The 27,966-nt window shown below is 44.3% G+C and overlaps 1 protein-coding gene across 1 annotated transcript; it reads left to right on the forward strand.

The window, feature by feature from the left end:
* LOC143958851 (high affinity immunoglobulin gamma Fc receptor I-like) lies at positions 1 to 27,966 on the forward strand. The gene is made up of 6 exons (XM_077467833.1): positions 1 to 37; positions 13,778 to 13,798; positions 17,606 to 17,866; positions 21,610 to 21,870; positions 23,727 to 24,002; positions 27,818 to 27,966. Exons 3-6 carry the CDS (start codon positions 17,680 to 17,682, stop codon positions 27,964 to 27,966), a joined length of 873 nt encoding a protein of 290 aa, XP_077323959.1. The 5' UTR covers positions 1 to 37; positions 13,778 to 13,798; positions 17,606 to 17,679.

Raw genomic sequence — 27,966 nt, forward strand, 5'->3', positions numbered from 1 at the left:
GTCATCATGCATCCCGAATTAACTGTGCTCTTGGTCTGTAAGTAAAATGTTATATTTCCTTTCTTGTAAGACATTTATCTTGTAATAATTGCAGCTTTTATAGTTTTGGAGAGAGTGGAGAAGGGTTAGCTCCTCTCTTGGGTTAATATCCCTGTTTCTATAGTCATCGGACAGATTTGCCTCACTTCCTGTAGGGTCGCCTAGACGGGAACAAGGGAAATTCTCACAGTAACTTTCTTTTTCATATACTGTAGTATGAGGAAGTGTGAGAAGGTTATATTTAGATAATTATCTGTGTTTTTACTAAGAAGGTTTTACTTTCTGTGTGGTCACAACAAGTAAATGACGTTCCCACAACAGAGAAACAGATATGTAAACTTTTCCAACTTTAACCAAAAACAAAAGAATGTTTTGGCTGGACTTGGACCATTAAAGGAAGCCCAGGTCAAGATGATTCAGGTCAAGTGTATCTAATGCAATTGTATTGGATGGAGGAGAGTAACTACAGATCATAGGGCTACATAGAAAATGGTGAAGGGGCCCCACCGTCAGCCTCCCTAGTGTCATTGATCTTGGCATAAAGTATGGCTGAACCAAGGATGGGTAGCAGGAGAGCTTGTCAACATGGACAGTAGGTTACTAAGGACCAGAACTGTGGATAGTGTCAGGGACTGGGTCTGGACAGCTTCATGGACAATTCCTTGAATGATTCTGCCTTGAACCCTGTTTCTCTTGAATTTTGAACCCTTTGCTCCTCCCATGAACTTTCTATTTTAGCCAAGCCTTTTCCCTTCCTTTTTGCAAGATTATTGCGCCCTCTTCAGCCAATATCTCATGTTTGACACTCCCGCTGCTGTCTGAATCTTCGCTACCACTCATTGCCAACCTTTGGCTTGGTCCTCAACTAGGCTTCTGCTTGACCCCAACCTCCAGCCACTTGTTATGGACATTTGGCTTATTCCTTAACTATGCTTCTGCTTGATCCCATCCTGCAACCACTCGTTACCAACCTTTGGCTTGTTCCTAGATTACACTTCTCCTTGATCCCATCATGCAACCACTCGTTACTGACCTTTGGCTTGTTTACTGACTACAGTTCTGCTTATCTCTACCTGCTATATCTGCTACCTGCTTGTTGCTTGACTATGCTTCTGCTTGATCCCAACCTGCGACCACTCTTTGCCAACCTTTGGCTTGGTCCTCAACTAGGCTTCTGCTTGACCCCAACCTCCAGCCACTTGTTATGGACATTTGGCTTATTCCTTGACTATGCTTCTGTTTGATCCCATTCTGCAACCACTCGTTACCAACCTTTGGCTTATTCCTAGACTACACTTCTCCTTGATCCCATCCTGCAACCACTCGTTACTGACCTTTGGCTTGTTTACTGACTACACTTCTGCTTATCCCTACCTGCTATATCTGCTACCGGCTTGTTGCCAGACTATGCTTCTGCTTGATCCCAACCTGTGACCACTCATTGCCAACATTTGGCTTGTTCCTTGACTATGCTTCTGCTTGATCCCATCCTGCAACCACTCTGCTTATCTCTACCCACTGTATCTGCTACCGGCTTGTTGCTTGACTATGCTTCTGCTTAATCCCAACCTGCAACCACTCATTGCCAGCCTTTGGCTTGTTCCTTGACTATGCTTCTGCTTGATCCCATCCTGCAACCACTCAATACTAACCTTTGGCTTGTTCTTTGACTACACTTCCGCTTGATCCCAACCTGCAGCCACTCGTCACTGGCTTGTTTACTGACTATGCCTCTGCTTATCCCTACCTGCTATATCTGCTACCAGCTTGTTGTTCGACTGTGCTTCTGCTTGATCCCAACCTGCAACCACTCATTACCAACCTTTGGCTTGTTCCTCAACTATGCTTCTGCTTGAACCCAACCTGCAACCATTCATTACAAACCTTTGGCTTATTCCTCCTTTACGCTTATGCTTGATCCCAACCTGCAGCCAATCATAACTGACCTTTGACTTGTTTGTTGACTAAGCTTCTGCTTATCCCTAGCTGCTTTATCTGCTACTGGATCCTGGCTTGCTCACCTCCTGGTGGGGCTGACCTGAGGACAGTGACCTGGTAAACAGTCAGCAAAACCCATCTCCACCATCAGGTGCTCTGGTGAACACTGGTCAGTACTTAGGCTCCTCAGGTGACCAAGTTTAATCCACCAGGGTAACCTGCTTCTGTACTCATCCAGCTGGTTAGTGGGAGCCTCTCTACTGCTAAGTGGGAGCCTCTCTATTGCTATAGGCTACTGGCCTTCAAGCCTGACTCCACACCATGACAGATAGAAGTTATCAGGGAGGAAAGGGATCAGTGTTTCCATCTAACTATTCTGTCCTCAGTAGCTCCCCAGTCTTTGAAATGCTTTCAACTCTTCCACAATAAGCAAGTGATAAATGAAGTAATCTAGTAGTAATTAGAAAAAAAAGTAGTAATAACAACGACCATCACAATTTTTTATGGAATCATACTTAGCACACAATTACTCTATAACCCAAATACAAACAACTTTAAACTGTGACTTTTTTGCAGAACTACAAAATACCGCCTGCTTATTTTTTGGCTGGGGAGACACTCTGGTGTTTTTACAGCCTCAGGAACACTGTGTTAAGAATACGTGGTTAATTTCAGTGCTGACGCTCTCAAAGAGGAAGTAAACCCTGATGGGTTTACTTCCTCTTTCATTCCCTGCAAAGGCAAAGCATAATGGACTACTATGCATCGCATACTACCCCATTATGTGTCACTTACCTGACACAGGAGCCAGCGAAGTCCCCGCTGTCCCCTGTAGTCCGGCGCATCCATCTTCACGGTGGGGTCTCGCAGCTCCGCTGCTGTCATTCGGCGAAGCCACGATGAAGTCACTCCCACGCATGCGCACGGGAGCCGACACGTGCGGCATCTCCGTCATTAAAGATGCTGCGATCAGTGTGCCTGCGCCCCGCTGTCTACAGCGCATGCGCCGTAGACAGCGGTGCCTGTCTTCGGGCAAATATCTCCTAAACTGTATAGGTTTAGGAGATATTTCTTGGACCTACAGGTAAGCCTTAATCTAGGCTTACCCGTAGGTCAAAGTGTGTTGTAAGGGTTTACAACCACTTTAAGGCAAAGAATCTACACTACTAAAGCTAGCCATATTTGGTTACATTTCTGATGAAACGTTCATACGAAATTCTGAAAAATCATTACAGCGTCTGATGATGCCATCATGGAATCAATGAATTTCAAAAGCCCTTAAAAATGTGTTTTGCTTGGCATGCCAATGTATATCACTTTAACCACTTCAGCTCTGGAAGGTTTACCCTCCTTCATGACCAGGCCATTTTTTGTGATAACTACATTACTACTACATAAATAACTGCATTATTTTAACTGACAATTGCGCAGGTGTGTGATGCTGTACCAAAATAAAATTGATGTCTTTTTTTCCCTCACAAATAGAGCTTTCTTTTGGTGGTATTTGATCACCGCTGCGGTTTTTAATTTTTTAAGCTATATACAAAAATTTATGACAATTTAAAAAATATATATATATATTTTTTTTTACTATCTGCTATAAAACATTCCCAATAAAAAAAAAATGAAAATCAAATTTTTTCATCAATTTAGGCCAATATGTATTCAGCTACATATTTTTGGCAAAACAAAAAAATCACAATAAGTGAATGCTAATTGGTTTTTGCAAAAGTTACAGCGTCTACACTATGGTATATTTTTATTTATTTATTTATTTATTATAGCAGGACTGCGATATTGTGGCAGACAAATTGGACACTTAACTGACAATTTTTGGGGAGCAGTGACACCAATACAGTGATCAGTGCTAAAAAAAATATGCACTGTCACTGTCCTAATGACACTGGCTGGGAAGGGGTTAACATCACAGGCGATCAAAGGGTTAAATGTGTCTCCTAGGAGCAATTGCTAACTGTGGGGGGGGGGTGCTTTGACTGGGGGGAATGTAAAGATCCGTGTTCCTGTTTAGCGGGAACTCAGGATCAGCACATTTCCCTCTCAGAGAACGGCGGTCTGCCCTGTTTACATAGGCAGACCGCTGTTCTGTCTTTCTCACGAATATCTCACGATTCTCACGAATCAGTGAGACCCGGCGGACACCGTGTCCGCCGGACCCGCTGATTGGCTTCTGTTGTCTCCACTCACAGCGGGAGTGCATCGCCGGCAGCGCGCACGTGTGCTCCAGACCCGGAACTCAGGACCAGCCCATTCCCCTCTCACAGAATGGCGGTCTGCCCTGTTTACGTAGGCAGACCGCTGTTCTGTCTTTCTCACGAATATCTCACGATTCTCACGAATCAGTGGGACCCGGCGGACACCGTGTCCGCCGGACCCGCTGATTGGCTTCCGTTATCTCCACTCACAGTGGGAGTGCATCGCCGGCAGCACGCACATGTTCTCCAGACCCGGAACTTTCAGATCACGTACCAGGTACATGATCTGGCGCAGAGCGGCCGCCATGCCGGTCGCTAAGCGGTTAATGTTTAAGTTTGAATCGTTACAATCGTATGTGAACACAATGTAAACTTTTTTTCCCAACTGAGAATTAATAGCATTTCCTTTGATCAAATAAGAAACAAGCACATTTTTCCACCAATTTTCTTGCTTATACAGTGAAAAACAAATGCTGATTTTTCCTCCTTAACAACTAGAAAATTGAACGAACAATCTAAAAATGAATAAAAAACTTTTCTATTAGTGTATGGTTAGTTTAAAACATAAGTTAACTTTTTTGTTTTCCTAGTTTCCAGCTCCCCTATGTACTAATATGCCATTAATGTACCTCGGTTGCAGAAAAATAAAAGTTTTCTTTGATTTTTAGAACAAGGCCTTACCTTAGCCCTATTTCTTAGAAAGCTTCAGAGACTTCCTGCTCTATATTTGAGATGGAGAAACCAGAAAGACACAGGAAGGAGTTTACCGGCTGACCTCATTTGCACACACACCCTGATTTCTCAATGTTTTTTTCAGTCAAGTTAAAATTATGGAAAGTCTCAAGGCACCCCACTGTAAAATATAAAAAACTATTTGACATACGTAGGACACCCATCATTAGAGGTGATTTATTTTTTAAAGAAAATGTCCTTTTTTCACACTAGTACCGACTAGTATTCCAGTGTTTCTCCTCTCCCTCAGTTTCTTTCCATCACACAGTGTGAACCCAGTGTTGACGGGGGGGGCAACAAGGATGCTGTGCAGGCAATCAACACCCTTCTTATTAATGCTGATGACATCACTGGTGGTTAGGTCACCGATGGCTGAAAGGTTGAAATGGCGCAGAATAAAAACCGGTGGCTTTGTGTAACTAAAAGGGCAGGCTTTATCCATCTTCTGGTTGTATACAATCTGTAGTCAATTTTTCTGCACTTTGCTAAGGCACCCCTGAGCAGGGGTGGACTGACAACTCATGGGGCCCCCGGGCAATAGGAGATTATGGGGCCTCCAGGCAATCCGAGATTATGGGGCCACACAGTATACAAAGACATGTTTCTATTGGCTGAGAAGGTACTGGAGAGGTGGGACAGCTATAATCTTGGGATTTTTAGACCAAAAGCATGTCGGTAAGGGACATTTTAGAGACAGATGTAAAAAAAACACAGGTTTTTATATACTGTCCCTTGTTTTACTGAGGCTGGCAACCCTGATGGGGCCCCCTAGTGGCTCAGGGCCCTCGGCCAGTGCCCGAGTGGCCCAATGGTCAGTCCGCCCCTGCCCCTGAGGAAACCTCAAGGTACCCTGGTTGAAAAAGGCTGGGTGTAAGGCCACCTTTATATACCTAAAATGAACTAGTTCCAGACCAGCCGCAGCAGTTATACTGTGGCGCGTCGGCATGGCTGGGTGTAGCGTCGTAGCTATACGTCGGGCGATCGGATTTGCTTCAGAACCGACCAGTCCCCAGGCCCAGGTCAATGATTTCTGGCCTGGACGTGGTGATCAAATGCAGCAAAACGCTCAGGAAAAAATGTGCAACTTGCACCACGCCAAAATGTCCCATGAGCTACTTGTGCCATGGAAAATCAATTGAGAGCTGCAACAGAAAATTCCATAAAGCCCTTGTATTTTCCGATGTGGATATAAGAGAAAACAAAAAGTCTCTCATATTATTACATGTAGATAACAGCCTCTAAAAGTTCCATAGTTAAAAATTGTTTCTTTTATAATATTAATTTTTATTAAAAGGCTTGCATGGTACAAAGAAGAAACTTACAAACAGCCAGCAGACATAAGGAAATCCTTTACATCTTATAGTCTCCAACTATTTAGAACGATAACACAGGTCAACCCACTGAGATCCAGAGGGTTTGCAAGCCTCACATTTTACCTATAAAATACATTTGCATAAAAAAAAACAAAGTAAACGAACACAAACATTTGACGGTGATGTCCAATATACCGTACCAGAATAAGAACCTAAGGTATGAAAAACAGTTTAGAATATTTTCCTGAATTCAGACCAAGGGGCCCACTGTGCAGCGAAACGGGAGTATCTACTTTCCAAGTTGGCCAAAATTTGCTCATATTTGAAAGTCTCATCGACTCTTCTGACCAACTCCCCTATGTTTGGGGAGCAAGAGGATTTCCAATGTTTAACCACCATAAGTCTGGCTGTGGACAGTAACTGAACCACTAGCATTCTAAATTGGGGCGGGTACTGATCTACGTCTAAATTCAAGATAGCCATTTCAGGTGAACCTGTTCTAAGAATGCCAGTAACTCTAGCAAGCAGGGCAAATACTCCTCGCCAGAAGCTCCTGAGGTGAGGGCATTCCCATAACATGTGAAGAAGTGTTCCAACTCTTCCACAACCTCTCCAGCATGCATTGGAACTACTTTGAGTGAACTTTGCTGTTATAAAGGGCGTATAGTACCACCTAAGTAACATTTTTTGGGAAACTTCCCATTGTGTTACTGATCTGATAAATCTACTGTTGTTTCTGATGGCCTTTCCCCATTGCATATCTGAGAACCGATTATTCAATTCAGTCTCCCATTTGTGCAGGGGGGAAAGCTTCTTAAATACATTTTTGCTTTGAAGAAGACTGTAAAAGAGCGAAATTCCCCCTTTGGTTTTCGAGTTGTCCCACCAGAACGCCCATGCCTGTTGAGGGATTGTCACACAAGTACCCCTAGATTGAGAAAAAAAGGACCGAATTCTTAAATAAGTAAAGTATTCCGAACTAGGAACACCAAATTTATCCACAATCGATGCAAATGAGATGAGTCTCCCGTTCTCCACTATGTTTGAAACCGTTAAAATACCCTTCTCTACCCAAATATCCAAGTTCAGGTCTTGAATGCAAGTACTGATAGAGGTAAGCGGAATGTCAATGTTAATAGAGTGACGTGACACTTCGACATTATTCAAGAAGTATCTCCAAGTATTGAGTACCAGCTGTATGACAGGAAATTCTGATATAGATGTCTGATTGACATAGGTCGCGGCTAGTAAGGTGGAAAGTGGCGTCCCAGGCAAAAGCCATGAGCCCTCAATCAGAGCCCACTGCTTCTCCACTGGAGGATTTATCCAATATTTCATTTGGTCCAACAAGCATGCAACATAATAGTCTTTAAGAATAGGAAGACCCATGCCCCCTATGTCCTTCTTTCTAAGTAAGTATAAATGTGAACATCTGGGTTTTTTGTCCCCCCACACAAACCTATTTAACTGTGCTTGGGCAGATTTAAAAAATGACATGGGGATATGAACAGGAAGGGCCCTAAAATGGTATAACAACTTTGGGAGAATTAACATTTTGTAAGCTGCCAATCTGCCCATCCAAGACAAATAAAACTTCGCCATTCTGCTGAGTTCTTGTTGTAGCGAGGATAGGAGGGGTAAGAAATTGAGTTTGAAAATATTAGCGCTTGGAGAGGCCAGAAGGATTCCTAAATATTGGATGGGTTTGTCAGACCAAGGGTAGGGAAATCGGGAGGCTAATAGCGATCTGGTGCTGTCACTAACTTTAATTGCTAAAATGTTGGATTTGGATGAATTCACCTTGTAGTATGAGATTTTATTGAATTCTCCAAGGGTGTCGTGCACTGCTTGCAAGGAGGAGACAGGGTCCGTTAAGGTTAAAATAACATCATCTGCAAATAGTGTAATGGAGTGTGAATGTTTAGGCGTCGAAATGCCGGAGATGCAAGGATGTGTGCGGATCGTTTCCGCCAGAGGTTCCATGAGGAGGGCAAAGATCAGGGGTGACATCGGGCACCCCTGACGAGTGCCATTGGTGATGTGGAATGAATCAGAGAACATACCGTCAGTAAACACCATAGCTGAGGGATTGGAATAGAGAGCTGAGATAGCTGAATTAATGGTCCCCAAGAGACCGAATTTGGCAAGCACCTGCTCCAGGTATCCCCAATGGACCCTATCGAAAGCCTTCTCTGCGTCTAACGTGAGAAGCAGAGAAGGCTCCCCACATGCTTCTGCCGCGTGAATCAGATTTATAATCCTCCTAGTTGCATCAGGTGCCTGACGCCCCGGTATAAATCCCACTTGGTCGTTGCCGACCAAGGAGGACATAACTTTCGACAATCTGTTAGCCAAAATTTTTGCAAAGACCTTCAGGTCCACATTTAGTAACGAGATGGGCCTGAAGTTCTGCGGTCTATCTGGAGGTTTGCCTGGCTTTGGAAGGGTAACTATGGTAGCAGCTAGCATTTCCGTTGGAAAAGAAGAGTTTGCTGTGGCCTTATTAAAGGTTTCAAGAAGGTATTGACCTATAATTGGGTAGAATGCTCGGTAATATTCCACCGAGAAACCGTCTGGACCTGGTGATTTATTCAACGGCATAGCTAATATTGTTTTAGACAGTTCACTTAAAGAAATAGGAACATTTAGGGTGTCTAATTGGTCCTGGGAGATCCTGGGAAGGGAGATTTTATCCAAAAACGAGCGTATCACATCTGCGGACGGTTGTGGAATATTTGAGTCATCTTTTAAATTGTAAAGGGTACTGTAGTAATCCCGGAAAGCATTAGCAATATCTCTAGGGTTGGACAATTTAGAGCCCGTAATTGGGTGATAAACAAAGGGAATCCTCTGTTGGACAGATCTTTCTTTTATTTGTCTGGCTAAAAGTTTTCCCGCACGATTCCCCTGGTAGTAAAGGCGAGCTTTACACTTTTTAAATGCTCGCTCTTGTTGTGAAATCAGTAGTAAACGCAGTTCGTGACGTAGATTGTCAAGCTTAGAGCTCGTGGCAGGGTCTGGTAACTTTTTATTCGCTGACTCTAACTGATCTATTTGGGAGAGAAGCGTTTGAGTCTTCAACATAGACTGTTTTCTAGCCAAGCTACTCATTTTAATGAGAATGCCTCATACAAAAGCTTTATGGGAGTTCCAAAGGATGAAGGGGTCTGACACAGAGCGGGCATTAATCTCAAAAAAACCTTTCAATTCAGAGGCAACTTCTTTACTAAATTTCGGATTTGAAAAAAGAAAAGTGTCGTTTTTCCATCGGTTGGCCCTGGTTTCTGTGCGCCACCCCTCCACCACAATGGAAATTGGTGCATGGTCTGACCATGATATGTTGTGAATAACTGAGGAACTAATTTTTTGAAGCAGGAATTTATCAGTTAGAAAGACATCTATTCTCGAGTAGGAGTTGTGCACTTTCGAATAGTATGAATAATCACGTTCTGTGGAGTGCTGACATCTCCACACGTCAAACAAATTTTCAGAGGACATGAAGCGCGCAAGGGTGACCCTGTCCCTGCATACCCTAGGACTCGGTGAAACATCTAAAGCTTGATTAGGTATGGCATTAAAATCGCCACAGACTACCAGGTAACCCTTGCGCACCGCAACGACCCTCTTCCACAACTTCTGCAAGAAGGAAAGTTGCTTAGTATTAGGCAAGTAAAGATTTACAAAGGTGTATACAGTGCTATTGATTTCCCCTACCAAAATAATAAATCTACCTGCTTGATCGTTTTCAACATGAGTGCAATTAAATGAAATCGATTTCCCAAACAGAACAGCCACTCCCCTATGCTTCTTCTGTGCGTTTGAGTAATAAACAGTAGGGAAATGGCTATTCCGAAGTTGAGGGTGTTTAGAAGCACAAAGATGAGTTTCTTGTAGACATAATATGTCACTCTGCAATTTTTTCGCTTCTCTAAAAAGAAGACCACGTTTTTGTGGGCTATTCAGCCCTCTAACATTAAAAGAGGTAATTTTAAAACCCATTTTACCAGACACTAGAATAAAATACTGACCACTTGAACAGCTTTGTGACTAGAAAAACGAGACCAAACAATTTACACCGTAGTAACCGTGGGCAGGGAAATACCAATGAGGTGTCAAACAGAAACAAAATAAAAAGTCAACAAGAAAAAAGAAAAAAAAGAAAAAAAGAAACAGTCTACCGATCCAATTGGGTTCCACCAGTTATGACCAATAGACCCGTGTGAGTGTCTTATCCGTCTTCTATCGATGCTTTATCCAGAGGGGATCAATAATGTGCACGTGGTAATGCGCTGCAAAAGAAAATCAAAAAAAAAAAACAGGAAACAAAAAACAAAACACAAAAAAAAAAAAGAAGAAAACTCGTAAAAACAGGCGATTCAATAGAATCTGTAGGGATTTGACCCTTAAACTATGGAGGGCTTCAAGAGAGCAAAGCATGTTCCACCATGTCCCGGAGCTCTATGAGAATACAAAATACTGATTACCTGGGCAGTCAATCTGAAATGGGTCTCGGCCAGGAATGGGAACCTTGAGGCGGAGATGAATCGGAAGAGTGCGCATTTTCTTCTCCAGCAAGAATGTTCCAGTCGCGCAGAAGGCGAATTCCTTCTTCCACTGACTTGATGGGGATTGTTCTCCCTTCTTTAGAAACTAGAAGCTTGGCTGGATAGGCCCATTTATATGGGATGTGGTGATTCCTCAGAGGCTTCGTAATGGTCACCATGCTCCTTCTCCTCTGCATCGTGAACGCCGAAAAATCGGGAAAAAAGGACAAGTTATGGGCTGACTCAGGTATTGTTTCCGAATTCCTCATCTGGAGAAGGAACTTCTCTTTGGTTTGGAAAAAATGGATCCGCACAATAGTGTCTCTCGGCAGATGTTCAGGGATGTGCCTAGGTTTAGGCAATCTGTGGATCCGGTCAATAGCTAGATCGGTTTCCGAAGCGTCCGGCAAAGCATCCTGCATGATTTTCTGGAAGTAAACTTGTAAGTCAGGATTTTTGACCGATTCTGGAATTCCTCTGATTTTTATATTATTTCTCCTCGAGCGGTCTTCAAGGTCAGCTAATTTTTCTTTCATGAAGGATACCTCATCATCTTTTTCATTATGCGCGTCAATGACTTCATTTATGGTGCCTGCAAACTCGGACATTTTATGTTCTATGTGAGAAACTCTGTCTCTTACTGCTTTGACTTCTTCTTTGAAGTTGTTGGCAAGTGACATTATATCAGCATGCAACGTGCTACGAAGGGACACCAGCATGTCCTTTAGGGTGGAATCAATCACTGGCTGGTTGCTAGTGGGGAAATCCAAGATGGAGTCCTGGAGCTCTCTGGTATCATTTAGAGATGCACTACTAAGGTCTGCCTCCTCTCCCCCTTGAAGATGTGGCTGCTTAGCCTTCACAGGACTAGAGGTGGAGGATGCTGTGGGGGACAGAAGCTTGTTCTCTGGGGAGGAACCTGACCGGGAAGACGCACGGTCGATACCAGGGGAATGTCTCTCTGAGTGCCCGCCAGGCTCCCGGACGTGTCCCTTACCAGCGCCATCTTGGGCCTGCATGCTGCGAGGCTGGCGGTAGAAATCCGTCATTTTATGCAGCCGTTTTGCTTCCTTCCTGCGGCGGGACATAATCTCCACTGCTGCCCGACCTAGTTGAGGGAAAAACCGCCGAGATCTACCGCCCAGGTACGTTGTTATAAGCTCCGGTAACTTGCGGTGGACGGAGCTCCCTTACAACGCGGCCATTCTCCTCGGCTGCCGGCCACGCCCCCTAAAAATTGTTTCTTGAACACATCAATTGTAACTTACATGAAGTCTGCCAACCTGGACGCACAATAGGCAGGTAGAGAAAATGGCACAGTAGGGCAGGTCATGAGCATGGTCCCGTCGCCATGACATGTTTTGCGCTCCTGCACCTTGTCAAGTCCCTGTCCTCTGGTGCAGCGAGTACACAGCGCAATGGCAAAATTGGCAAGTGGAAAGACACACGCAGGACCCTTCCATTTGAGGACAGGCATGGTCTCTTAGCCATTGGGACTTGTGGACAGGTACTGGTTGTCCAGGTTGGCAGACATCATGTATGTTATTACAATTAATGTAAAGGAAGAGTTGGGAGGGGATTATAACGGTGCTTTACAGAAAATAATGGAAACCGTAAGTATATAAAAAGTTAAATTTATGTAGACATGATTAAAAACCAAACAAATCAAGTCATTGAGTTTCGTTATATATCTCCACTATGGTGGTCATGTAAGAGGGATTGCAGTTGTACAAAGGTTAAGCATTCGTATGATATCCCAACATGTTTCGCATTATGGCTTCATCAGGGGCTTAATGAATGGTCGCGGGAACGAGTTTCCGTTATGTGAAGATATGAACATGAGCCTGACAGCTGAGTGTCCACTGCCTCCTATGTACTTGTATAAAAATAGCCAAACTGCACTCTGATTGTACAGTCTCTGTACAATTTCCTTTAGATTTACCAGAACTATGGAATAGAAGCCTTGAGGCGATTCAGTTTGCATTGTAGCGCTATACAAATTATTCATTCATTCATTCAGAAGGACCCACCAAAACAATCTATCACGCCTGGATGTGTGACTAGCAGACAACCATTCTGAAGTCCCATTCTGCCAACCCTTCTTGATTGGAAATGCCAATAGGGGTTCAGGGTCAGTGTCAACAGCAAACTCTGCAATCCCTAACATGAGTCTAAACATTTTTAAATAAAAAAAACATGTTATACATACCTGCCCTGTGCTCAATGCTTTTGCACAGAGCAGCAGCGATCCTCTTCTCTGCGGGTCCCTCACCAACACTTTTGGTCCCTCTTCTCTCTGAGTGCCCACCATAGCAAGCTGCTTTCTATGGTGCACTCGTGCAATCTCCCTCCCAAGGCTCCTCTGTGTGTCCATAAGACCCACGGAGCATGGCTCAGCCCTGCCACCCACTGCCTTCTCACTGGCTGATTTACTCCCACTGCTGTCTCTAAGCCAATGAGAAGTGAAAGAGCTAAGAGAGCCTCGGCTCTCGTGCACATTGCTGGATCAAGATCGGGCTTTGGTGAGCATAAGGGGTGCCCAGAGCGGGGGGGAAGCTGCACTACCTATGAAAGTAAAAAACCTTCTGCCTTTACAACCACTTTAAAGCACAAGTTTAGTAGAAAAAGTAATCTTGCTTCTACAGCTGCAGTCACATCACCTATGTACCATGAAGTATGTCCAAAATGTTCTAGGCATCCTTTAAAAATCTTTTGTGCAGTGAAAAGAGGTCCTCTTCCTGCTGCTGAACCTCTGGAGATGATGGAGTTGATATTTCGGAGTCTTCCTTGAACTGCAGCGAAAAAAGACCCAACAGGGACATGCCCCCTCCTCCCCTCTCATCCCATGCATAACATGATCTGTGAATGAGGGAGAGAATCCTGTCATTCATCCGACTCATTATTCATCTGATAATGTAATTCCTTATAGACCGATAATTATATTATTTTATATTAATAACATTTTCTTTTCTGTTTTTATTTTTTTTTTTTTTTTTAGTGTTTCTTGTGGAAAAAGAAGGTAAGAGAACCGTATTCAGTTTTTCCCAATCATATCCTGAGATATCCTAATGAATTGTAAGTCATATTTTGAAACAAATATTCTTTAGTTGATCGAATCACAGCTGGATCGTGGTCCTTTATATTATCTTGCTTTGTATTAACCACTTAAGGACCTAGACTCTTTTTTAGATGTATTGTTTACAGGTTAAAAACTGTACTTAGAACCCCCAAACACTAGAGAATAAAATGGCGGTCGTTGCAATACTTTCTTTCACACCGTATTTGCGCAGCGATCTTACAAGTGCATTTTTTTGGGAAAAAATACACTTTTTTTAAATTAAAAAATAAGGCAACAGTAAAGTTAGCCCAATTTTTTTTGAATATTGTGAAAGATAATGTTACACCGAGTAAATTGATACCCAACATGTCACGCTTCAAAATTGCGCCCGCTCATGGAATGGCGACAAACTTCTACCCTTAAAAATCTCCATAGGCGACATTTAAAAAAAATTCTACATGTTGCATATTTTGAGGGACAATGGAGGTCTAGGACGAGAATTATTGCTCTTGCTCTACCGATCGTGGCGATACCTCACATGTGTGGTTTGAACACCATTTTCATATGTGGGCGCTACTCACTTATGTGCTTAAAAAAAAGTTTTCTTATTTATTTTACTTTTATTTTTTATTTTTACATTAAAAAACAAACAAAAAACTTTGTGTCACTTTTATTCCTATTAAAAGGAATGTAAACATCCCTTGTAATAGAAAAAAGCATGACAGGACCTCTTAAATATGAGATGTGGGGGTCAAAAAGACCTCAGATCTCATATTTACACTAAAATGCAAAAAAAATAAATGTTAATTAAAAAAAAAGAATTAAAAAAATGGCCCTTTAAGAGCTATGGGCGATTGTGACGTTTTGATGTCGCTTCCGCCCTGCAATGTCATGGAGACGGGTGGGGGCCATCTTCCCCTCACTCGTCTCCGTGCCAAGGAAGGCACAACATCTGATCGCCTCCGCCGCTGCCGCCGGCTCCGGTAAGCGGCGGAGGGCACCGGAGCGTGGCAGGAGGGGGAGGCCCCTCTCCCGCCGCCGATAAAAGGGATCTTGCGGCGAATCCGCCAAGGAGACCACATTTATCTTGAAGCGGACCCCCCACCCAACAAGAGGATACCGGGGTTATGGCAACGGTCCGGAACTGGTTAAAGTATTATCTAGACCGGTGTTTCTCAACCGTTTTTCAGTCAAGACGCCCTTTGAAATTCTGCACATCTCGAGGCGCCCCTTTCTAAAATGTAAAAATATGTATAGTTTTATATAATACAGCAACATCAACAAGCTTAGGACAACCAACATTAGAGGTGATGCAAACATACCTTGACCCACTGGTACTGACTAGTATTCCAGTGTTTCTTTTTTTTAGGTTTCTCTCCCTTACTCACCTAATGTGACCCCAGTGTTGACGGAGAGGGGCAGAGGAAAGGTAAATAAGGAGGTGTGTAGGGACCCAACATTCTCATTATCAACTTATGATGTTGTTAGGACGCTGGTGGCTAGAAGGTTGTAATGGTGCACAATGAAAACCCGTGCAACTAAAGGCTGCATCCACCCACTGGCTTGTCTACCTTTTTTGGTAATTTTTTATGCATTTTGCTAAGGCCCCCTGGTTGAAAAAGGCTGATCTAGACCACAGCCAACAATTCCTTAGATGCTGGGCGATTGGCCATAAAAGACTTCCTGTACTAGGGTCTCCTTTGTCTATGGACAAGCAATGCAGACACCCTTGAACAGAGGAATTGTCTGGGGAAGGTATATTTATACGGACTAGTAGATTTAGATGGACTTTACATAGGTGTTTAACAAATTGGCATTGGCCGGTTCAATAAAAACCTTACGATATTCGGCCCATGTGTAAGGCACCCATTTGGCCGACTTCTGTCATACGAGCATGCTGGAAAACCAGCAGCCAACTGGCTGCTGATCGGCACTCTCCATCAATGGCAGAGAGCGCTAATCAGAGTGTTCTGGCGGGGGGGGGGGCAGTCCCCCTGTCAGAACACAACAGCTCAGTGGGGGAGATCCCTTGGGGGAGATCGCTGGGGGGAAGATAGCTATACTATTTTGTCGGATCATTAGTGTAGTCTCCAAGTAATGCCTTCCAGTGATACCAGACAGATCTGAGGCAGACAGCTCCCCTCTATCAGCTTCCTCAAAGCACCCGGGTCTCTGTATTCCTTCTATCAGGTCGCCCACCTGAGGCCTCCTTCAGCAGCTTCTGCCTAGGGGGGCAGCTGGACTCCTCCACTCTGCGACAAGACCCAGAGTTCAGTGTGCTCACTAAATAAATACAGTCATCCAGCCAGCCTTCAGAGCCTACCTCTCTGAGACAGGCCAGGGCTGTATTCATATTGCTCCTACCATCTGCATAGCTCCACACCTACTATCCAGAAACTTCTCCTGTTTCCTTAATACAGAGGAAACCATAGGCAGAACTAGCAGCAGCTGAGCACACTGAGCAGATCTAAATATTAGATTGCAGCTTCACTGATTACAGTGATCAGAATATTATTTTTCCTGTCACACAATTACAGCCACATTGCCTACCATATGGCAAAAACACAGCTATCTAACTATCCTAGCGCCTACCTAGGAGGGTGCTACATATAGTACACGTTCTATAACTATGCCATGAAAGAGCTAGTTGATTGTGATTGTAATTGCCCTCCAGGCCAAAGGTTCCCAGTGAAAATCATCCTCTTGAATGTGAAGGGTAACTAGATTGCAAACAGGATCTCCTCAACAGCAGTATAATTCTGGATGTACTGTAGTAAGCTCTCCCAAATAGCGAAAAGAAATGTTCACACGGTAGGTACTCACTGTACCCGGTATATGCCATCTGCAGTAACAGTTACCTTCTGCACATGTTGCCAGTGATCCCCAGTAGCGCTTTCTGCATGCTTTCAGGGTGCTCTTCTCAAGACCTACTACAATCAAGCTCTCTCGTCTCCTCCTCCAATGCTCGTCTCCAGGATTTCTCCGGAGCCTCTCCCATCCTCTGGAACTCGCTACCTCCACCGGTCCAGCTATCCCCTACTCTTGCTACCTTCAGGCGATCCCTGAAAACTCATCTCTTCAGGAAAGCCTATCAAGTCTCCAACTAATCTTCTACCACTTCCATCAGCTCATTCCCCACAGTTACAAAATTTTGTACCACCTGCCCCACCCTATTAGATTGTAAGCTCTTCTGAGCAGGGCCCTCCTAATCCTCTTGTATTTTAAATTCTTGTATCTTGTATTATAACTGTATTGTCTCATTTTTATATTGTAAAGCGCTGCATAAACTGTTGGCGCTGTATAAATCCTGTATAATAATAATAATGATAGGCCTTGGGTCGCCAAGCACCAACAGGAACTGGAACCCTGTAAAAATCTCTTTTGGTTTTGAAGGTAGTCTCCCAGGGATAATTCAGCCCTCAGGCTGAGTCTTGCTCCCCCAGGAACAAGAGAAAGCTGTTCTATGTCCCCGTCTATTTATACCACCTCAGCCCCCTGCTGGTCACTCATGCTTCTGACCAGAGATTGGCTGAAGAGACATGAATATGAAGTCTAGTGGGACGCAGTGAAAAGTAGCCGAGCCTGCACCAGCAGAACCTTAGAACTGACCCTAAAAAATGATTACTGCTTACCTTGATTACAGGGAGGCCAAAAATGAAATTTACCTAACACTAGTAGCCTACTTAGGGGTTCTTCACATGTAGACAGCCACTATTAAGCTTCAAAGCAATTTCTTTATCAACTAAACTGACATTTTGTACCTTGTAGGATTTGCAAAAAAGAGTTCTGCGGTGACCTTCACTCCACACTGGAACAAGATCTCTTGAGGAGAGACTATAACAATGACTTGTGATGTGAAGCCGGCTAGTCCAGTAAATATGAGCTACTCCTGGTACAAGGATAATAACAGGATACACATAGGACAAAGCTTTGTCATTACAAGTGCAGAAACCACACACATTGGGAATTACCAGTGTGAAGGCGATTATACTGGGAGAAGTGACCTCATTCCACTGCATGTCAGTAAAGGTGATTAAATGGATCCATAGTTTTATAGGGTAGGAACAAAAAATATTTAAATAATATGTAAACCCAATCACTTCACATAAGCTTTAACTTTTTTAATGTCAATTCAAAAGTAAGACCAGGCCTATTCTGACATCTTTTTGTTTACATGTAAAAATTTGCTTCTTTTTGCTATAAAATTACTTAGAACTCCCAAACAGTATATATATATATATATATATATATATATATATATATATATATATTTTAAGCAGAGGCCATAGAGAATAAAATGGTGGATTTTGCAATTTTTTATGTTACACGGTATTTGTGCAGTGGTTTTTTACAACGCAATTTTTTTGGAAAAATTACACTTTATCCACTTCCTGCACAGGCCTATAGCAAAACAATGGCCGGGCGGTGGTTCGGTTATCCTGACTGGGCGTCATATGACGTCCAGCAGGACAATCCACGACCCTAGGGGGTGGCCACTTATCGGCTTTTCCTCACTCACGTCTTACAGACGCAAGCAGTGGAAAGCCAATCGGTGGCTCTCCTGACAAGGGGGGGGTCTGTGCTGATTGTTTATCAGCGCACCCCCCCCCACAGATGCCCGTCCAGGCCCACCAGGGATGGCCACCACACAGGACCACCAGGTATGCCACCCTAGACCACAAGGGATATGCCAATCAGTGCCCAGGCAGCTGGCAATCACTGCCCTTTAAAAATGCCTGCCAATGCCACCATTGATGCCTATCAGTGCAATCTATTAGTGGCAGCCATCATTGCCCATCAGTGCCGCCTATCAGTGCCCATCAGTGCCCAGCAGTGCTGCCTATCAGTGGCCTTCAGTGCCCAGCAGTGCTGCCTATCAGTGCACCCCATAAGTAACCATCACTGCAGCCTTTCAGTGCCCATCAGTGTCGCCTATCAGTGCCCATCAGTGCCCACCAGTGCCACCTATGAGTGCTTATCAGTGCCATCTATCAATGCCCATCAGTGCTGCATATCAGTGCCACCCATCATTGCCACCTATCAGTGCCCATAGTCAGTGCCCATCAGTACCATCTCATTGGTGCCACCTCATCGGTTCTGCCTTATCAATGCATGTCAGTGCAGCCTCATCAGTGACACCCATCAGTGCCGCCTATCAGTGCCCACAGTCAATGCCCATCAGTGCCATCTCATTGGTGCCACCTCATTGGTGCTGCCTTATCAGTGCCCATCAGTGCAGCCTCATCAGTGTCACTCCAAAGATATGCTGGTAGGTTAAGTAAACCTTGTCTAAAAAATTGGCCATAATATGTGTATGTGTATGTCAATGTTGTATGTGTTTGTAAGCGTGTCAGGACCTTACGGGGTAAAAGGGCAACGCAAAGCCGCAGATGGACTCTGGTGGCAAGAAAAAAAGCGCCCTGAGGCGATTCAGTTTGCATAGGTAGCGCTATACAAGTCACTCACCCATCAGTGCCGCCTATCAGTGCCCATAGTCAGTGCCCATTAGTGCCATCTCATTGGTGCCACCTTATCAGTGCCCATCAGTGCAGCTTCATCAGTGCCCATCAGTTAAGGGGAAAACGTACTTTTTTGACAAAAATGTTTATAACAGAAACAAAGAAAAACTTATTGTTTTCAAATCTTTATTTTTTATCTGTTTAGAAAAAAATAAAAACCGTAGAGATGATCAAATGCCACCAAAAGAAATCTGTATTTGTGGGAACAAAATGGTAAAAATTTGGTTTGGGTACAGTGTAGCATGACCGCGCAATTGTCCTTTAAAAAGTGACAACGCTGAAAGCTGAAAATTGGCTTGGGCAGGAAGGGGGGTAAATGCCTAGTATTGAAGTGGTTAATGAATGCACACAACCACAATATAATATCAAATTTTTGGTAAAATATAAAAGACGGTGTTATGCTGAGTAAAAAGGTACCCAACGTGCCACTCTTTAAAATTGCACACTGTGGTGGAATGGAGCCAAACTACGGTATTTAAAAATCTCCATAGGCGGCACTTTAAAAAAAACTTTAAATTTTACCAGTTTAGAGTTACACAAGATATCTGGTGCTAGAATTACTGCTCTGGCTCTGACATGTGTGGTGCGGTCGCACGCATGGGACCAATGGTTGTGTTTACACATTATACATTACATAGGCATGACCCACCATTGTCATCATTAGGAAACTCACTCCGAGAAAGGCCATGCAGCCATTGTGGGAGTGCATGTAGACATGTAGACAGGAAGACGCTGCAATCAGATGAGCTGATGTTTTAGGTCTGGGTGGACCTTGTCTAGCTAAATCACCTTCCAACTTATACACTTACCAAACACTTTATTAGGTACACCTTGCTAGTACCAGGTTGGACCCCCTTTTGCCTTCAGAACTGCCTTCATTCTTCTTGGCATGGATTCATCAAGATGTTGGAAACATTCCTCAGAGGTTTTGGTCCATAGTGACATGATAGCATCACGCAGTTGCTGCAGATTTTTTCGGCTGCACATCCATGATGTGACTCTCCCATTCTACCACATGCCAAAGGTGCTCTATTAGATTGAGATCTGGTGAATGTGGAGGCCATTGGATGAGATCTGGTGAGTGTGGAGACCATTGGAGTACAGGGACCTCATTGTCATGTTCAAGAACCCAGTGGTGAGATGATTTAAGCTTTGTGACATGGTGCATTATCCTGCTGGAAGTATCCATCAGAAGATGGGGACACTGTAGTCATAAAGGGATGGACATGGTCAGCAACAATACTCAGGTAGGCCGTGGCATGTAAAGGATGCTCAGTTGGTATTAAGGGGCCCAAAGTGTGCCAAGAAAATATCCCCCCACACCATTACACCACCACAACCAGCCTGAATCGTTGAGACAAGACAGGATGGATCCATGCTTTCATGTTGTTTATGCCAAATTCTGACCCTACTATCTGAATGTCACAGCTGAAACCAGGACTCAGCAGATCAGGTAAAATTTTTTCAATCTTCTATTGTCCAATTTTGGTGAGCCTGTGCGAATTGTAGCCTTTTCTTCTGTTGCTGTAGCCAAGCTTCAAGGTTCGATGTGTTGCACGTTCAGAGATGGTATTCTGCATACCTTGGTTGTAACAAATGGTTATTTGAGTTACTGTTGCCTTTCTACCATCTCGGACCAGTCTGCCAATCCTCCTCTGACATCAACAAGGCATTTTTGTCCACACAAATGCTACTCACTGGATATTTTCTGAACATTTTCTGTAAACTCTAGAGATGGTTGTGCGTGAAAATCCCAGTAGATCAGCAGTTTTTTTAAATTCTCAGACCAGCCCATCTGACACCAACAACCATGCCACGTTCAAAGTCACTTAAATCCCCTTTCTTTCACATTCTGATGCTCGATATGAACTTCAGCAAGTTGTGTTCACCACGCCTAAATGCATTGAGTTGCTGCTATGTGATTGGCTGATTAGAAAATGTGTGTTACCAAGCAGTTGAACAGGTGTACCTAATAAAGTGAGTGTATATCTCTAAGGTTGTCCAGTCCCAATCTCCTGTGATAAAGTGATTGTCCCTTTACCATACTGCAACCATCACAAAGTCAACTTAAGGCTTTGTCCAGGACCTGCCATTTGCTGCCTTGACATCTGATGTTTTTTTGGTTGGCATGAGATATGGCATCACGCGACGTGACATGGGGAGGGGTGGGAGCATTTGGTGGGCTAAAGAAAATGCCATAAAGAAGTTGGCCAATATTTTGGTTATCCTTGCTTTTATAATTTTGTTTTTCAGACTGGGTGATCCTGCAGGTTCCTCTCCATGTTTATCAAGGTGACGGTGTGACTCTGAGATGTCACCATTATCCCAGATATTCTGCAAGGGAGACTAAATTTTACAAGAATAATGTCGGGATAAGGAACTGGGAATCTGAATCTGTGTTACACATAAGAAACATAACAATGGAAAGATCCGGTAGATATAAATGTAAAAAAGAGGTCTATCACAATTTACTGTATTATAAGCACACCGGAGAAGATGTTATATCTGTAAAAGGTAAGTCCCTCGACTTATGATTTTGGTGAAGCTGGAAAAGAGTCAATATGCTGCAGTGTGTTATAAGAAATGTAACGCTGCCCTCAAAGGAAATTGCCCTGATTCCTTGTCCCAGTAGTTGCTCCGCAGTCAGCCACACAATCATAGACACTCTTTGGCCTAAGGGGGTGTCCTTTTGGTGTTTTTATTTTTGGGATAACTTGGATATGGTTGGGGGCAGGGGGATTTAAGTGGGATACTCCAAAAAGAGCTGTGTACAAGATGAGGATAGTAAATTTCCTTATTTAGAGCCGAAGCAAGATCCCTTGCAAAAGCAAACTGTGAACTTGACTTTGTAGTAGAAGCAGTTAAAAGCACAAAAGATTCTTTCTTTGAGCAATCAGAGCAGAATCCCATCATGCAGAACTAGATAGACTTAGCTCTACAGGACACCTGCAGATGTCCCCTTTAGACAAACACACAGCTGACTCTCTAGCACCAGAGGGGTGGCAGCAGCCTAAAAGTCTTTAAGATTTCTCTCACTGTCTACACTCACAAATATCCTTGGAAAGTTGGTTGCCACCTTCCAACATCTTCATTCAGCTCTTTGTAACTTTAACATCCAGGGTCTCAAGTTGCTCACCAAAGACCTTGCGAACAGCAAGCACAGGGCAGGGCTGCCCAGAGGGCAACAAGCCCTCCAGGCTGTGTTCCTCTACTGACGGAAAAGACCCTGAGGCTCTGTGTCTAAGATTATTTATACAGACTCCCGGCAGCCTTAAGGGCCACTCTCCCTGGCCAGGGCTGTGTAAATATTCATGCTGCTATTTGCATTGCTTCTTTGTTCTAGAGCAGGGGTCTTCAAACGATGGCCCTCCAGTTGTTCAGGAACTACAATTCCCATCATGCCTAGTCACATCTGTGAATGTCAGAGTTTTACATTGCCTCATGGTATGTGTAGTTCTGCAACAGCTGGAGGGCCGTAGTTTGAAGATCCCTGTTCTAGAGAGGTCTACAGTTCTCCAGAAAACAGAGGAAACAATCAAACCTACAGCACCTGAAATATTGAGTAGACCTAACTAATACCATTCAGTCTCGGAGATTACAGTGAGCCAGAACTAAATCTACTTAAAGAGGAAGTAAACCCTGATGGAATTACTTCGACTTTCATTCCCTGCAAAGGTAAAGCATAATGGAATACTATGCATCGCATAGTAGTCCATTATGTGTCACTTACCTGGCACAGGAGCCAGCAAGGTCACCGCTGTCCCCTGTAGTCCGGCGCATCCATCTTCTCGGTGGGTCTCACTGCTCCGCCGCTGTCATTTGGCGAAGCCGCAATGACGTCACTCCCACGCATGCGCACGGGAGCCGCCACTCGCGGCATATCGCCGTTTACCGCGGCGCGCTCAGTGCGCCTGCGCGACGCTGTCTACGGTGCATGCGCCGTAGACAGCGGTGCCTGTCTTTCGGCAAATATCTCCTAAACCGTGTAGGTTTAGGAGATATTTCCTGGACCTACAGGTAAGCCTTAATCTAGGCTTACCTGTAGGTCAAAGTGTTTTGTAAGAGTTTACAACCACTTTAATACTAGCACATATCTAGGAGGGTGCTATATCAACATGTGCTTGAAAAGTATGGAAGCTTCCATCCCCAGCCTTTTCTAGTGGAAATACTACTTGTCTGGCTGATAGTGTTTTCCGAGCCACTGACCTGGAACAAATATGCAAATTAGAAGTTCTTCCTAACTTCACTTTGACATTTCCGATCTGCATGCTTGTAGCAGGGCAACTAGCATATTCAGAAGAAAGTAGTGGTCTCATTTAAGGTAAAAGTTTATCTGTTAACCCACCTTTCACTTTCGCTTCATCTTCTAGAGCTGTTTACCTGGCCAGAGATAACGTTGAGTCATTATCCAGTATTAGAAAATGATACTGTGACCCTGACATGTAAGACCATTCTCGGTCCACTAGGACAGAAGACACAACTGCTGTTTGCATTCTACAGAGATGAACAGAATGTTCAGAAATTTGGTTTATCCAGTCAATATGAAATCCAGTCTGCTTACATGAAGGATTCTGGGAATTATATCTGCGAAGTGAAAACCAAAAGAATGTTGAAGAGGAGCAAAGTAATAAATATTGAAGTAATAAGTAAGTATAAGTCAAGAGTTGCTCATTTGATAATAGTAACCAGAGGGATATGGTTTCTGAGATCAACACATAGACAGGACAAATGTAGAGTCAATGCCCACCTAATTCAACAGGACCTTTCCCATTTTTTTTTTCATTGAACCCAATAAATAACAGAACACCAGGGTCTGGATTGTAGTAGCCTTTTATTAAACAATGCCAAATACAAACACATTAACATACAGTTAGATAAACCAAAATTAGGTTTAAGACCCTTGAAGGCATATCTGCACTCTAAGCCCTTGTACACACGGTCGGAGATTCCGACTGAATGTTTCCTATCGGACTGTTTTGTCGGATATTCCGACTGTGTGTGGTCTGCATCGGGCTGTTTCCGTCGGATTATCCGACGGACCAACTTTACCAACTTGCCGGTAAAATTTTCCGACAAAATGCTCCTACCGGACATACTCCGATCATGTGTAGCCTACTCCGACGGACAAAGTGCCACGCATGTTCAGATCAAATTCCTAGACCAAAGCTATTGGCTACTAGCCTGAACGTAGTCCCGTCGCAACGAAATAACGTCATCACATTATGTACAATCGGATTTTCCGACAACTTAGTCCGACCGTGTGTATGCAACATCACTTCCGGACCTCTTCCGGAATGAATCCGTCGGAATTACTCAGACGGATTTGGTTGTCGGAATCTCCAACCGTGTGTACAAGCGCTTACAATGGAGGGCCTCGAGCAGCCCAACAAAGAATAAGGTATCGTTTCACTAGACTACCACAGATGCAATCCTGACACCAATTTCTAAAGTAGCAGAGGGGTGGCCTCTCTCCATCAAAACTGCATAAAAATTCCAAGTTTTGAAGGACCTTAAGACCCCAACCAGCTGTTGTCACAAAATAATGAAATAAAGTATGTGAAAGAGTATAAAGCTCTGGAATGAAATAACTCTCTAGTCTAGGGACAATTTTAACTCTTCAGTTCTGGGGGGGGGGGGGGGGGGGCTGAGACCCGATCTTAGAACACAGGATGGTTACAAGGACGAGTTCCAACCCAAAGACAATACCTTTATGGCACAGATTACACCAATAGCTACTCTCAAATCGCCAGGCACAGTGAACATCCGTTTCAAGTCACCAGGGAAAGGAGGTACAGCATCCACAACATCAGACACAGGCAAACTTAAGCCATAACCAGAGTCCACATCTTCCTTTACTTGCGCCAAAAGTACTGTGTCTTGCTTAGCCAATCCAGCTAATTAAAGGGGTTGTAAAGGTTAGTTTTTTATTTTCTAAATAGGTTCCTTTAAGCTAGTGCATTGTTGGTTCACTTATCTTTTCCTTCGATTTCCCTTCTAAATGTTTTTTTTTTCTTTGTTTTCTTTGTCTGAATTTCTCACTTCCTGTTCCTCCTCAGTAAGCTGTTCAGTAAGCTGTTCTGGCTGACTAACCACCGCTCGGATGATGGTGTGAAGTTTACTGAGAAGAAACAGGAAGTGAGATATTCAGACAAAGAAAAAAAACATTTAGAAGGGAAATCGAAGGAAAAGGTAAGTGAACCAACAATGCACTAGCTTAAAGGAACCTATGTAGAAAATAAAAAAAATGAACCTTAACCTTTACAACCCCTTTAATATCCAGTCGGGATTGACCTTTTTGTAGCAAAATTTAACTTAATTCAATACAGAAAATGCAGAAATAATCCAATTTGGCTTGCAATACACTTGAAAAATGTACTTCCTTTTGGAGTAGCTCTAGTGCTTCCATAGACTTTGAACCTACCCTCTACTGATGTTCTTCATTCCATTGCCCCTAACTCCACACTTTATGTCTACTTCTGCTTCCAGTGGGGGAATCCCAAATAAAGGTTATTTGTGTAGTGGTCGTTCTCTCAATATTCCTCATTCCTGACAAAAGTCCGGCCGCGTACACACGGGCGGACTGTTCGCCCAACCTTGTCCGCTGAACAGTGTTTGGGCGGACAGTCCGCTCGTGTGTGGGCTTTCAGCGGACAGTTTCAGCGGACAGTTGGACGGACAAAGTCTTTCGGAAATTCCAAAAAACTGTCCGCTGAAACTGTGTTTGAGCGAACAGTCCGCCCGTGTGTAGGCTACTTTCGAAATGAGCAAACTGTTCCCGCTAGCAAAAGAGCTACACACAGATAGCGGAGGAGTCCGGCGAGAAGACCCCCAAAGACGGAAGACCCCCGGAGCTGTGCAATAAAATATTTTTTCCCTGTGTTGTGTTTTTTTTTGTACTTTATTTCACAGGTGAATGGGTAGGGGTACATTGTACCCCATACTCATTCACATAGGGTGGGGGGCCGGTATCCGGGGGCCCCCTTCTTAAAGGGGGCTCCCGGATTCCGATAAGCCCCCCGCCCGCAGACCCCGACAACCAACGGCCAGGGTTGTCGGGAAGAGGCCCTTGTCCTCATCAACATGGGGACAAGGTGCTTTGGGGTGGGGGGGCCGCGCGGCCCCCCCTTCCCCAAGGCACCCCCCATGTTGAGGGCACGCGGCCTGGTACGGCTCAGGAGGGGGGGCGCGCTCGCTCGCCCCCCTTTCCTGGCCGGCCGGGTAGCGTGCTCGGGCAAGGGTCTGGTGTGGACTTTGGGGGAACCCCCACGCCGATTTTTTTCGGCGTTGGGGTTCCCCTTTAAGCCCATTCCAGGCGGCGGAGCCCGCGACGTCTCCCTCGCGGGCCCCGCCTACCTGTACACGCTCTCGAAATGGGCGGATTTGCCTCCTCCTTACGTGGGCGAGTCCGTTCATTTCAAAAGTTGAGCGAACTGTTTGGCAAACAGTTCGCTGAAACAGTCCGCTCGTGTGTGGGCAAGTCCGCTCATGCAAATTTTGAGCGGACTGTTTGCCGAAACTGTTTGACGAACAAGGTTGGGCAAACAGTCCGCGCGTGTGTACGCGGCCTCCCTCCACAAGCTGTCTCGTTGGCCCAGTAACTTGTTATTGGCTTCATCCACCACTCTATATACAGTATATATATATATCAGTTTCTCCCTGAGAAGACTGACATTTTTAAGCAACCAAAACGGAGGAACTATAATTAAAATGACCCTACCAGTAGATGCTTTACCAGTCCAGTCAAAATGCAGTTGGTCAGCATTTGGTTCCACATTTGTGTAAATGCATGGCATGGTGTGAATGGGCCCTGATGGAGAAAAGAGTAAAGAATTCTATGTCCAATATAAGAGTAAGAGCAAGAGTAGCTCTATATCACCCATCTACAAAATCCACATAGGCTTACAGGTCTATTATTGGCGTATGCTTTGTTATTCGCTTTTGTGAGGAACTCATGTAGCATGGGGGTCCTGAGACCTGATCCGTTGCATTTGAATGTACGATTCGTATGACTTATGGACTTCGCCTTTGCTTTCTGCTTCAACTCTGCTCATCTAGTGTAATGAATACCGGAGTCGTCTTTGCCTGCTGATTCTGTACTGCATTGCCCAGCTGTAACTGACCTTGGCCTGCTTCCTGGACTTTTCCTGTCTGCTGATTCTGTGCTGCATTGCCTTGGTGTTATCAACCATGGACTTCTTACTGGACTTTTCATGGCTGCTGATTCTGTACTGCTTTGCTAGGCCGTTACCGACCTTGGCCTGCTTCCTGGACTTTTACTGTATGCTGATTTTGTACAGATTTGCCTTGCTGTTACTGACCTTGGCCTGCTTCTTGGACTTGTTCTATCTGCTGATTCAGTCCCATGCTCTCCGGCTGTTACTGACTTTGGCTTGCACTCTAGTTAACTCTACAGTACTACTACCTGCTCTGGTGTTAAGTTATTCATGTGTCCTGTCCTTAGGACTGGGGCTTCCAGTTCTACCCACCTGCAATGAGCCAGCTACCATGGCAATCATGCCATTCTGTGCCCCCACACTCTCTGTCTCCACCCTTGGGAGTGTTGGGCAGGAGCTGCAAGAGAAGCCCCCACAACATTTCACCATGGTGTAA

This window comes from Lithobates pipiens, unplaced genomic scaffold (assembly GCF_037356315.1).
Source record: "Lithobates pipiens isolate NorthernLeopardFrog02 unplaced genomic scaffold, aLitPip1_a1.2 Scaffold_62, whole genome shotgun sequence".
Taxonomy (NCBI): Eukaryota; Metazoa; Chordata; class Amphibia; order Anura; family Ranidae; genus Lithobates; species Lithobates pipiens.

What these genes read in the sequence shown, in the direction of transcription:
- LOC143958851 (XM_077467833.1), top strand. Translation starts at nt 17,680, where the DNA reads ATGACTTGTGATGTGAAGCCGGCTAGTCCAGTAAATATGAGCTACTCC. An exon ending in AGATGTTATATCTGTAAAAG is followed by an intron (nt 21,871 to 23,726) that starts GTAAGTCCCTCG and finishes TTCATCTTCTAG; the next exon opens with AGCTGTTTACCTGGCCAGAG. An exon ending in AATAAATATTGAAGTAATAA is followed by an intron (nt 24,003 to 27,817) that starts GTAAGTATAAGT and finishes TCCTGTCCTTAG; the next exon opens with GACTGGGGCTTCCAGTTCTA.